The 13,307-nt window shown below is 39.6% G+C and overlaps 2 protein-coding genes across 2 annotated transcripts in view; one reads left to right on the top strand and one right to left on the bottom strand.

Moving 5' to 3' along the window:
* psmg3 (proteasome (prosome, macropain) assembly chaperone 3) overlaps positions 1 to 13,307 on the top strand; it is a 185,019-nt gene that overhangs the window by 65,541 nt on the left and 106,171 nt on the right. The gene's annotated exons all lie outside the window — the stretch shown is intronic.
* The window catches only part of elfn1a (extracellular leucine-rich repeat and fibronectin type III domain containing 1a), a 39,904-nt gene that overhangs the window by 2,697 nt on the left and 23,900 nt on the right, over positions 1 to 13,307 (bottom strand). Inside the window, 1 exon segment of the mRNA XM_040117555.1 lies at positions 6,310 to 6,353. Coding sequence (XP_039973489.1) covers positions 6,310 to 6,353 — 44 coding nt within the window.

The raw sequence follows: 13,307 nt of genomic DNA, 5'->3' as shown, positions 1-13,307 counted from the left end.
TTATTGTTTCTGTCACTGTCTTCCTTCCTGTGTCTCTCTCATGTGCACTGAAGAATAACCTGCAATATAAAGACAAGCACACAAAGTTATCAGCAAAGGAAATTTACTTATATTGCATGTGTTGGTGCACTCAAAACATAGGATTCACGTTTACTGCAAGCTCTCCTTGTTTCACGCCCCACCAATTACTTTGTACACAGTTTAAGAGGTGTTTGAAGTCCCCGTGGCAGTGTGTTATTAAAGGAAACCATTGGCCAATTACCACTTGACAGGTTGGGAAAAACAGGGTCCCTGTTTTCACAACATTAACCTGAGGACTGTCAGATGTAACTGAGGGAGGCCAATGTTAAGAAAGTGGATTAAATCAATTATACAATACCACATGAAATGACACTGGATCATTTAGGATTTTCCTCTGAAAACCTTCACGCATAAATTAAAATCTTTTTGAGCACTGGATTCTTCGAGAGAAGGGAACTTGTCTTCAAGGTGTGATTACTGGATCGTCCTAAATTAAATTAAGATCTTTTGCAAAGAGAGACGAGCCATGGTTACAAAATGGAAAAATAAAATTGCTCTGTATCTGCAGAAGAAGCAAACGAGGAAAGAAAAATATCCCTAAATGATTATTTTCTTTTTTTGAAACATCATGTTAATGTTGTTTCTTAAACACAGAACACAGCATATATGATCCTTACAAGCACTTAGTGTACTGCATCTGGTTTTGCTGTTTGTGCAGTTTCATACAACGACACCAAATAATCCACTCTGTTATATAATAAAGTTACAATTGTAAAAGGCTGGGCTAGGCTAAAAACCAAGTTCTCCCCTTATTTTAAAATCTCACAGATAATTTAAAACCATATTTAAGGCGATACTGTGTAACTTTTGCTGAACATCAGTCACTGTTAGCACGAGTGACAATCACAGAATAATGGTTTTTTAAAAATGTAGTGTAACACTAGCACAATTAGAGAAAAGTCATAAAGTCAGCAAACTTACTGTTAAATGTCAGCTGCACCAGCTATATTATCAAAAGTTACCTAACATTAGCCGACGTAAGCTCTTGGTCGATACAGTAAAACCCATGACTTTAATGTATTGAGCAAGGGTGAGTGTTATAGTTCTGTCAGTAGATGAATTCAGAGCACAACCTTGCCCTATTCCGTCACCACATCACTCATAATTCCAGCCTTCATTATAGCATTAAATGTTCAATGGTCATTTAATCGCTGCTGACAAGGAAATAATAAAATAATATCATGCTGCCCTCTGCACAGGTATGCAGTAGTGGTTTAAGCACTGCCATAAGAATGATACGTCTTTTGAAGCAATTTGTTGGAGTGATGTAAACATGCATCAAGGGGATGTTTATACTGTATTGTGTTAGGATTTCATCTAAATAGGTCTATAAGTCACTAAATTGACATTTTAATTAGTGGAACTTCAATTATTTCTTAGGACAAATTACATTTTTTGTCGATCCCAAATGATTTTTTTTTTTAAACTGTTAGGATGCAATTAAGTATATGTAGCCAGTACCCTTTCTAAAGAGGGGATTTTCAATCATTTCCACCAGATTCACATATCCAGTAGCAAACAGTAATGACAATAGTATTAATTCATGAATTTTTAATTTATGAAATAGATCAAAGAGAACACCATTTGTTTAAATAGTTACACAAACACTACTGTTGGGCAAGCTCAGAAATATTCAAGATTAGTATTAAAATTGATTTTCTAATAGCCATTAATTTGTAATAAATTGAAATATACTAATCAAAATATGGTAGAAATGAACACACTGCAGGAAGGTTGTTGAAAACAGAACCTCAGAGGTATTGATGTGCATCTTTTCTTCTCTTTAAACTCACCAGTTCTTCCTCTGACACAGGCCAGGATGGTTTGCCTTGTGGGGTGCACAAGGGGTGAGGAAGGGCTTTTGTGTGTTAAGAGGACATGTCCCTACACTACAGAGATAATCACACTGTTCAGAGAGATTAAACGTGACAGTTAATGGCAGACAGAATAAGCTTCAAGTTGAAACTCCACCTGCCATCGTGGACCTAAAGAAACTTCCTGCTGTCATTTGACCTTTTTGTGAGTCGGGGTTTATCACATTACAATCCCACTAGGGTTGTGGTTCTCCTTATCATACATCACGTTGGCGATGTAATTGTTCCTGTACTGAAACATAATCAGTCATTTGTCCTTTTTGTTTGACTCTATTGACACCGAATAGGGACCAGCACCTGTTCTGAGACCATTGTCTTGGTTGCGGTTAATGGCAGGGACGTTATTTTAAATATGAATATATGTATGTGTGTGTGTGTGTGTGTGTGTGTGTGTGTGTGTGTGTGTGTGTGTGTGTGTTTTATATTTCCAAACTCACTCTTATTACATGGACAAAAATCTACAGTACATAAAAAATGCCTCCTGATATTTAAAAACTCTAACAGAATAATAACATGCTAATATCAGAATGAAGAATCATTCTGTTATTAGCATGTTATTGGGGGAAAAAGACTCTAGCTCTGGATCATGCCAACAGTAAGCCCTACACTGCATGCCAATAAACTGATACACTGGAACATTGGTACTATAATCTGAGGCGTCGTATGTTTCACATAGATTTGAGTTGGGCCTAGAGGGTGAGATTATATGTGAATCTGCTGTATAGCTCATATATTAGCCTTTTATTGCTTTAGATTCCAAAAACTTACTGTAAATAAGGAAGCTGGTACAGTAGGCTTTTCAGAACCAAATTACTATTTCTGCTCTCCCATTCCCACTCCACACCAAAGGTGGTAAATGAATGCATACTATAGCATGCTGTTTCGCTATGTGACGTGTGCAAAAACCACTTTTAATAAACTGATGGGTTTTTTTTTTTAGTGGCAGTCAGTTTTTTGCAAGACTTTCCATACAGCCTTAAAAGTGCATGACCTGATTTTCATTCAAAAGTGCATAAAAGACTGCATTGTAAACACAAATAAAATGCAGTTTTGGTGCATTGAAACAGTTTTTAATTGCAATTCACCTCGGTTCACACAGTATAAAGCAATGATCTGAAGCGGGGCTGAGATGATCAAGTAAAAGCGCTGGTCAGCTGTTCAAGCCCAGATAAAGAGCAGGAATAAATGCTGTTGTAGAGGACACCGCAACCGAATGCCAAAAGGTTGCCATTACAAAACCACCTTCGTGAAACAAAAGAGCAACGGCAGGGGAGCAGTGAAGAAAACAACACGCTCAAAGCCCCTGGGAAGAAAGAAGTTTCAAATCAAATGTTCCATAAAATGAATATGAAAAATACAGTTCTGCAAAATATCTGGCAAGGCAAGAGATCTCTTAAAGAAAAACAGTGTCATGTTATTATTCCCCAGTCTCTGACCTTTATCGCAAATACTGCAGCGGCAGAGACTGAGCTCATCTCACCTGACCTCGACTGGCTCACAGCGTGGCACATGGTGCAAGATCCTTTAGCGGCTAAATGGAAGTTTAAGTTAAACCTGAGAAGTCTCCTCTCATTTAGAATGCATCGGCTGTGTTTGTTTGTCCACAGTGACTCACTCTTCACTGGCTCACCACTGAAACCCATGCATAAATTACAGCCAGGCTAGTTCCCCTTGTTAGGGTAAACACAAAAACACAAGCATGCACAGATTTATGCTTATGCATTCAAAAACTGTATCTTAACTCAAGCAACTGGTGTCCCAATAAATCCACAGCATATGCTAACAAAAACAGCGCCTGGAGTGGTAAGTTGTTAAGGGACAAACAAAGCAACAATCTACATTAAAATTATTTTTAGTGCTTTAGTTTTATGCAAATCACACCATATTGTATATTCAGATCTTCAATTGAGCCTAAGGCAGCCAACAGTGTATGTTGCCTTATGAGAGCTTAGGTCTATTTGCCATCACAGACCCACTTTCCATAATGGCAGCAATCTGTATGGTCCAGTGCTAGCCCTGAGTGCAGCAGGCCAGAACACCCAAGGCATCAGAGCCGAGTCTATTCCCCTATCAGACGGAGGCAGCCATTCCACAGTCTCTTTTCCATTTAGGCTTTATGCTCTGGGTAATGAAGGCTTTTCTTTTTCTTTTCCTGTTCTGAGGATAACCTATTGAAACCCTGCTCTTGAAGAATGATTCAAACACAGCCTTGTAAATTTCTGTTCCAGTTGCTCAGGGCCCCTTCATACTTCACTTCCACTCAGTAAATCACTGGCTCCTTTTTTTATGCCTCCGTGCTGGTGACAGCCATGGCTGGAAGCGTTATATTTTTGGGTTATCTGTCTGTCCATCCGTCCGTCCGTCCGTCTGTCCCTCCTGTTCTCATGAATGCGATATTTTAGGAATGCCTGGAGGAGAATTCCTCAAATTTGGCACAAACATTCACACGGACTCAAGGATGAACTGATTAGATTTTGGTGGTCAAAGGTCAAAGTCACTTTGACCTCACCAAAGGCCATAGCTCAAGAAATCATAATCATAATTATGACAAAATTTCACACAAATGTCTAATGGGATAAAATGATGACATTTTATATCCAAAAGGTCAAAGGTCAACTTCACAGTGTCATCATAATGTTCTTCAAAGTCTTCACTACATATATTATATGAGTCTGGACAGACATGGATGTAAACTGCAACTTGACTGGTTGGCGGAGACATAGAAGCTGCCAGGCAGTACTTCTAGTTTGTGTACTTCTAGTAACACAACTAAATTGGAGAATCTGACTTTTTTAGAGTTATCTAATGGAAAATCACAAGAGAGGACACATTCTGAGTAGGCGGTTGAAGTAGGTGTTGCGGTAGTGACAGGTGGGGTAGTACTTTAAGGGAAATCTTTCAGCTGCAGTGGCCCTCTGTGCCTCGCTGGAGTGAAGTGTGAAGGAGAGGCGAGTTGTTCTCTCTCACAAGAAGCCTCGGCATTGCTGCTCCACCACAAGAACCAGTGCTTCAAGGCTAAATTTGACAGGAGCTCCACAACACCACATTTATAAAAAAAAGATATTGAAAGTACTATGTCCCTCCCCACAAACAGTTGTATATTGTATGCAAACCAACCAGACTGCACCTCACCGCTCTCTCTGGCTATCTCTGCTTCTCAGTCCTCCTTTGTTTGTCAGTGTGTCTGTCCAAACAATTTCACCGTGCATACTAAACGAATATTTTTCTGTCTATGAAAGCATGATATCCAAGGATGTGTTTTTACAGTTTGAGGCCCTGCTTTTTTCTTGTTTCTTCCCTTGTTTCCTATCTTGGGCTTCGAGACGGTGAAGGTGCCTCAGTCTCTGAGGACCCTCCTCATCCATACCAATGACTGCCCCTTATTTGATGTCATTGAAAATGCATGCACTTCTTGCCGGTAAGAATAAAATAAAGCAAAGATGGGAAACCAGAAGTGGGGAATCAATTGAGTTGAAATGGAACTTCTTCTCATGGGGAAGGAAAACATTGTGCTCATTGAGGTACTGAATTACTTTGGAGAGAGGGAGAACGAGGGCACATATGCTTGGGTTATATCAGAGGATATTAAAGTCATACATTAATTACTTGGGGAATATTGCCTGGAAAAGAATTGATGGTCCTTTCTTCATTGAATACTGTTTGGTTAAAGTTCAGCACTTTTTTTTTTTTGCTTCGTTGATATACTTGTTGGGCTTTGTATGTCTTTTTCAGCTGATAGGAGCTCAGCAAATGAACTTTTTTAGTTAATATAACCTAGCTTCACTTTATAAGTGATGAGTATTGCACGCCATCTTGGTGCACTGAATTCGCTTGTTTTCCAGACAAAGCCTTTTATTCCCACATGACAATTGGAGCCGCTTCCTCATATAAATCAGAGCCAGAAGAAGCTTTCAGCACAATATTTATCTCAATGTGACCTCCTGAGTCGGAAATAAAGTGGTGTGTGTGTGTGTGTGTGTGTGTCTGTGTGTGTGTGTGTGTGTGTGTGTGTGTGTATATATATATAGAGATAAGGTACTTTATTTGGACTTACATAATGTATGTGAAGAGCTGTTGATCATATATGAGCCAGAGATCCATTTGAAAACGCTTGAAAACACCAATTAACCTAGAGTTTTTTTATGTAACACCATTGGCTTGATTCCTCACAAGAAAGTGAGAACATTTCACAGAATTTCACATAAATTTAAGTATTGTGAGTATTGTTATTGTGATATCTACAAATATATGGTAGAAATTGTTAAGTTTTAATTGTTATTTTATCTATCTGTGAAAAAGGCCATAGCCAAATGTATTGTCACTATTGGTTTAAGCTGTATTTCTTAAAGTGTACTTCTACAGTTCCAACACAAGGGGCACTATCCAGCAAAGGGAGCACTAGTCGCCTGCTGAAGGAACAAGACTACCGTCTCCTGTCTCAGCTGTTTTACTGTATAAGGAGTTTTTGTCAGGTAGGCCTACGTTGTGATCATGGTGGAAACGCTGACCCGATGTCCTGCATTTGTATCTGTCAATTTTACCAGGAAGATCCCAAATTGATCCAAGAAATTATAGAAAAAAACAAACAAACAATGTTTTAATGAGCCATTACAAAACCACCGTCACTGAATGTGAACGTCAGCAATGACAAGACGTTTCTACGATGGACGTAACTTTGATGTGCAATCACAAGTGTAAGTTGATGGCTAGATATGATGTTGATAATGTAATAGGTGGTTTAGTACGATGGACACAACTTTGTGTATCAGTTCTCTTCAATTCCTTCCATTCTTTCATGTTGCAGGTCTGATGTTTGAAAAAAAAAAAAAAAACATTCAACACAATTAAACATCTCTAAATATGAACCATATTAATACAACATGTCACAAGACTGGTCATAATATTTTCTTAACCAGGTCTGATCAGACACAGGAATCTTATGCTGCATCTCTGTGGTTATAACTAACTTTCCTTTTTCTGACACTAAAAGCCGTGTTTCTGACAGAAAATAAAGGTGGAAATTCATTGGCCAATATCCTTTAGCCCTAACGATGACAGTAATCATACATGCAGTGAAATATGTACATACACTGTCTGTAGTGGTTACATATTATATATTATTATTATATATAGAATTGCAAATATGACTGTTGCACTGTGTATTACACACAAATTAAATTAGCTTATTACTGCTATAACTCTCTGATCCACAACATCTGTGCCACAAGGCAGCCCATACCGATGAGATAAGTAGAGTCATAGAAGAGAAAGGACAACAGAAACCAGGTAAACAAGGCATTCCTCTAGTATCAAATGTAGCTACTTTACGTAAGCATACAGTGTATTCATAAAGTATTCAGACTCCTTCACTTTTTTCACATTTTGTTATGATGCAGCCTTATACTAAAATCGTGGTTGTTCCAAAATTCTTCCATTTAAGAATTATGGAGGCCACTGTGCTCTTGGGAACCTTCAAAGCAGCAGTAATCTTTTTTGTAGCCTTCCCCAGATCTGTGCCTCGACAAAAATCCAGTCTCTGAGCTCTGCGTGGCTTGGTTAGTGCTCTTGTCGTTGTCAGCTGTGAGACCTTGTAAAGACAGGTGTGTGCCTTTCCAAATCATGTCCACAAAACAATTAAAAAATTCCAATTTTAATTTCCTAGAGCCCACGGTAATGTCCTCACATGTCTTGATGTATCCAATTCAGCCCAAAGCCCCAAAATATTCCAATTACTATGATGTTAAGACAAGGAAAAGCAGAAAGTTTTCACATTTTAGAGGTCTAAAAGAGAATGTTTGGATATTTTTACTTAAAAAATGGCCTAGACGATAATTAATAATCAAAATTAATTTTCTCATGATTGACTAAATAATGTTAAATAAAGGCAGAACAGCCTGTTGATTGAACACAAGAAACATCTCCTACTTTCTTCTGTATAAAACAGGGCACTCTATCTATCACAGGTAGCTCGTGTCTGAGGCCTGTAGCTTTACCCTAACTGCTGAAGAAAAATGCAAAAGAATACATATAAACCATTATTTTTTTCTTATTTTTGCCCTGGAACGACACCCTAGGTTTATTGAAGTTATGCAGAGATAAATAAGGACAAATAACATCTAACTGCTGCCAATTAGCACTGGTCCCTGCTAATTAGCTGCAAATTAGCATCAGGATAATAAGTACTGCTGAGGTGTGGGCTGATGTCAGTTGATGCTGATTATACATTAGTGCTAAATGTCAAATAACAGATCCTTTTTGGATAATTAAGGCCTTGAGTGCAAAGGTTGAACCGATACAGATATGCACAGGCATCATGAGTTTGACACTGCCTCTTGGTGTTTTCGAAGTTGCATTCAGCTCACTTACTACTTGGTATTCCACACAGGTGTCATACTTTGTAAAACTTTAAATGACTTACTGCCCTGCCATCTCTTGTAAATTCCCAATATCTCACTCTATTGTTCTTCAGTGTATCAAGAGTCCTTCAGCAGGCTCATGACCTAGTACAATTCAAGCTGAGACGAGAACAAAAAATCTCATTACAAACTAAAAGCTCTACTTTGCGTGACACCTCTTATAGAGATGATAAGCCAGTGAGAATGGCATGGAATCCCACTGCGCTGATGGAAACAGATGCATCTGTGAAGCCCTGCAGGAGAATTAAAATAGCCCTGCACCATAGTTAGCAGAAAAGGAGACGGCGGAAAAGTGCATCCTGCTCAACCTTCCGCAGCTCTTTCTTAACAGTAGTGCTGTGATCTCTGTACTGTACGCACTGAAAATGCTATTCTTTAACAAAACCATAACAGGTCAGCTTCAATTGATGCATACTGAATGGGGGGGGGGGGTGCAACTGAGCTAAAGAGGGCATTTATCAAAGGGACAGGAGCAAAGTAGAGTTTAATTTAATTCTGTACGTTTGAAGGAACTTGGAATAACACCTGAAGGTTTAAATGCAATTTTCCAGGCCATCAACTGACCGTCAACTCCGCACGTTATTTTGGCCTCCAAGCCAAAGCGTCTGCCAGAAGTGTCTCTAGCTGCTGACTCATGACATGTTGAGTTTAATTGGGGGCTACTATGCATCCCCGAGAATGACAGAAACGTATGGAAAGTCACTATTCAGGTGGATTTAGCCGAGCTGCTTGGTGTCAACCTCTTCATTTTTATACATTTAATAGTATCTCACGATTAGAGAAATGATGAAGTTCACTTATGCTGACCAAATCTGAGCTAAGACAGCTATCTTTATCCTTGTCAATTACCCTGCCATGCCCAGCTGAGGTTTCCCCACCAATTAACCTTCAGAGAGGGACCGGAGCTAATTCAATTATGCTGGACTGCAGGGCCATGCTTGTGACTGACAGCGCAACCTGCCTCAGTTTTCCGATTGACAAGCTGCGAACAGGAGCGGTCATTCTCTGTGCTGAGTGTTTATATCTGTCTGACCTATCTGATGCATTTAGGAAAAGGACATTATCACTTTGAGAATAGCTACACAAGGAGGGCTGTGAGACAAGATTAACTCAAATAATCTACATCTTGAAAAGTTAGTTTAGTTTCCAGGGAATTTTCAAAAATGTACCTTCTTAGGCTCGGAGCACACTAGAGGATTTTCAGATCTCAAGCGATTTTTAAAACGTGGGAGACCAGGGATATAACAACAGATTTAACCGTTTTTTTATATTTCACCAGTAAGAATGCACACACCAGGTGTTTCAGTGGAGACGCAGACACTCGGCGTCTACACTAAACAATTTCAGAGTGGCAATTCCAGGGACCTGGGATCTCGTAGATAGTCCCGTGATCAAATGTGACTTCAGAGCTAAACAAACACAGAGGCGGAACGTTGTCGTCAGCTGGTTGCTGGATGTGTGTGTTCTATGTTTCGTGCCGAAAAACAAAATATGAAAAAACAAAAAACTGTAGATGAACTCACACCTGAGAAGACCGAATCAGCGTAGCTTAAGTATTCTGCAATGCGATCTGGAGGTGAGTTGGAAATACAGTTTCATTGTTGTGAGCAACAACCGGTTGGTTGCGCTTCCCACTCAGCTCGCTTCCATTGGCTATTGTGGGTCTCTGCTCGCTAATCCATCGCTGTTCCTTTCAGGCAGGAATTCAAGTCCTAAATATCAAACATGTCCACTCATGTGATGCTCTGGGACAGATGTGAGCCGAGTTTGACACAGACTGTCCATGAGCTCAGAAACCCCCTGGAAGAGGCTGACATACACATTTAACATTCAGTGAACATGAACACACCTTAAAATAATTCAAAATCAACATACGGTACAACAAAATGCTAATACAGGAGGAACCTGGGGTGGTGGGGGGAGTTACATTTCTGATAGCAGGCAGCAGAGTAGTAGCGAGGATGCAGAGCTCAGTGTTATTGTCTGCAGACGTGTCTGTATGCACGCCTCTTGTGAGAGAGAGGTCGTGAGCGTACGTGATTGGAAAATGTATGGAACCCGTGACTATAAAATGACTTCTGTGCCTGACTGAACTACCACAAGCTCCATCTCCAGTCTAACTGATGACTCTCCATGGCCTAACTATGCCTTTTCTTTCAGAATGTCTCTGCATGCTGTTTAAATGTATGCTGCAATGTGACTTTGTTCTATTTTCTATTCCCAGATTTCAATAATGATATAATACTACACAACAGCTCACCTGATTAAAACATAAACTCACTACACTTCTTTGCTAGCTGTTGCTCTGTATCTGCAATCCTGCAAGGAGAATATGTTAAAGAGATGATTGGGAAAATGAGGCTGCAGGTGCCTAATTGTCTGGGCGGAAGAATAAATTATTACAAATTTTCCTCACTACACGCTACAAATCCCACTGACATATCCTGAAGTAAGCTCGATATTTGACATGATTTACCCTTAGATTTCAGAGTTAAAAAAGTGGGTCTACAAATTTAGGCTCTGGGTAAACGGATCAAAATGTAAATTTAGCAAGGAACTAAACTAACAGGCAATATAGTTGACACTGAACTTAAACACTTTTGGCTAACTTAAATTCTCCCAATGGCACCTTGGCCAATTTATATCTTCATTTGTATAATCACAACGATAATCCATGTTCTGATGTTTATTTAATTGAACTCTCAGGTCAGCAATATTGTCATCACGTCTAACCACAAATACACGATCCTGAATTAAATGGCTTAATTCAAATTGAATGGATGGGCTTGGATTATGGAGGTGAACTGCAGTTACCAGCAGCAAAAGCAGTTTTCAGCAGAAAACAATTAGCTGCAGCACGACCTGCAACGGAATAACGTGGAGGTGAAGAATGGGGTGGTGGGTGGTGTGTTTTTTAGCTTCCAATGCATGACAGCCACTTGTCGATAATGATGGTCAGCAACAATAGCAGTTAAAAGCAGCAACGGATTAAACTGAAAGTACTACTTAAGGCTATAGGTGGTGGATATAAGACGACATGTAGAAGGCTCCTCAACCTTCCCACATAGGATCAAGATCCCCCAACTGCAGTAATTTTGCATCTCTGTAGGGGTTTTGTATTTGTGATTGTTTTGTGTCTCTTTTTAGTTGTTTTTCATCTCCGTGTAGTTGTGTCGTGTCTCTTTGTGGTCATTTTGTTCTTCTTTATAGTCATTCTGCATCTTTTGTAATAGTTTGTTGCCTTTTTACTGTAATTTTTCATCTCTGTGAGGTCATTTTACATATGTTTGTAGATGTCTCTACATCTCTTTGTAGCCATTTTGTGTCTCTTTGTAGTTGGTTTGAGTATCTTTATGGTCATTTTAATTTTTCGTCTGTGTGTTTTGTTAATGTCTCTTGGTGGTCATTTTGTATCTCTTTCGCATTGTTCTGTTTATCGTAGTAGTCGTCTCACGTGTGTCCGTGTGGTCATGCAGTGTCTCTTTGGTACCTTTTTCCTTATGGTTGTTTTGCATGTCTTCGTAATGGTTTGGCATCTTTTGGTGGTCATCTGCCAGGGGGCCCCCAAAACCCTTGGCCCCCTGGAGGACCTCTGGAGGCCCCCTGAACCCTGGGCCTGTGTCCTGTAGGTCTGTTCAGTAATCCAAGCTGGGCGGTGCATTTAAGCTTGTGGTTGTAAGTGACAGCAGATACGAGCAGCAGTACCAACAGATCCATGAAGCAAGCGTTCATCAGTCTGTTATGTAAATGAGTGTGTATGAGCGTGTTTGGGGAGATCTGCTGATGATCATCAGATTTGAGGGGAATAATGACTTCATGTTCCTGTACAGAATGAGATGTTTTTTACAGAAGTCAAAAGAGTTGGACAAGGTGACAGGAAAAAAAAAAAATCAATCAGTTCTAGTAAGAAGAAATCTGACTTTGCTGGTGCATCCATCAATGATGAGCACAGGAATGAAAGGAAACATGGGAGTGGCAAATAGAAACAACCATCTTGTGCGACGGCAATGTTGAGAAATAAAACTGTCTCTGCCTTAAAAGGAAGGTTATTGTTTCTGACAGGGCAAATTCTCTCAGGCTCAACAAGGGGGAAAGGATGTAACAGAGAGCTCGTGCTTGACTATGAAAGGAGTGAAAGGTTTTTTGGTGCACCACAGAAAGCCAACTGTAGACTTGAAGGAGATCCCAACACAAGATGACAGGTACACCACTGGGAGGACTTCAATCCCAGTTAGGTTGGAGGATGCAACAAACAATAGCTTAGAATGCTAATGGATGTCAGTGGAGATAAGCAGACATAAAATGCTGTGATAACATGTCAAAATTTTGCATCTTTATTGCTGTTGTCCAAACAAGGAGTATTTGCTTTGCTGATTTAAAGAGAAATGAAGGAACAGAACATGTTTGAGCAGCTCTCACGCATGATACTATTGTTGTCGCAGCCATGACAAAACCATTCACGTTTTTTCCTCGCATGCCTCCTGTCTCGCAGGTATTTTATCACAATTCATTCCCCAACCTTCAGCAGGTTTCGTCACCAGCACAGTTGATACACATCCTCCGTATAAAAACAACTGCTTTTCTTTAACACATGCTTCTCATCTACACTTCCACTGCACACGTCTTGTAAAATACTCTTACTAGGGTGTCTAGTCAATAAATGTCATCTATGTCAAAACCTACTAAAGAGATGAGGCAGAGGCAATTATCATTCTACAACAAAGTCGAAAGGTCATATGACAAGATATATTACATAAAGACTAGATGCCTTATGTGATGTGATAAATTATTTTGCCTATTAAGTCTTTCTACTTTCACCGCGCCCTGTTGAAATGGCTGCTTTCAGTCAGGCTATAGAGATGATGTTTCCTCTATGAAACATTCAGATTTTACTGTGCATAAAATGCTTGATTTTATTAAAGTTGCAAGTAAGAAA

Source organism: Xiphias gladius, chromosome 3 (assembly GCF_016859285.1).
Source record: "Xiphias gladius isolate SHS-SW01 ecotype Sanya breed wild chromosome 3, ASM1685928v1, whole genome shotgun sequence".
Classification (NCBI taxonomy): Eukaryota; Metazoa; Chordata; class Actinopteri; order Istiophoriformes; family Xiphiidae; genus Xiphias; species Xiphias gladius.
The sequence above is the reverse complement of the archived record's forward strand: the minus strand, read 5'-3'. Positions and strand labels throughout refer to the sequence as shown.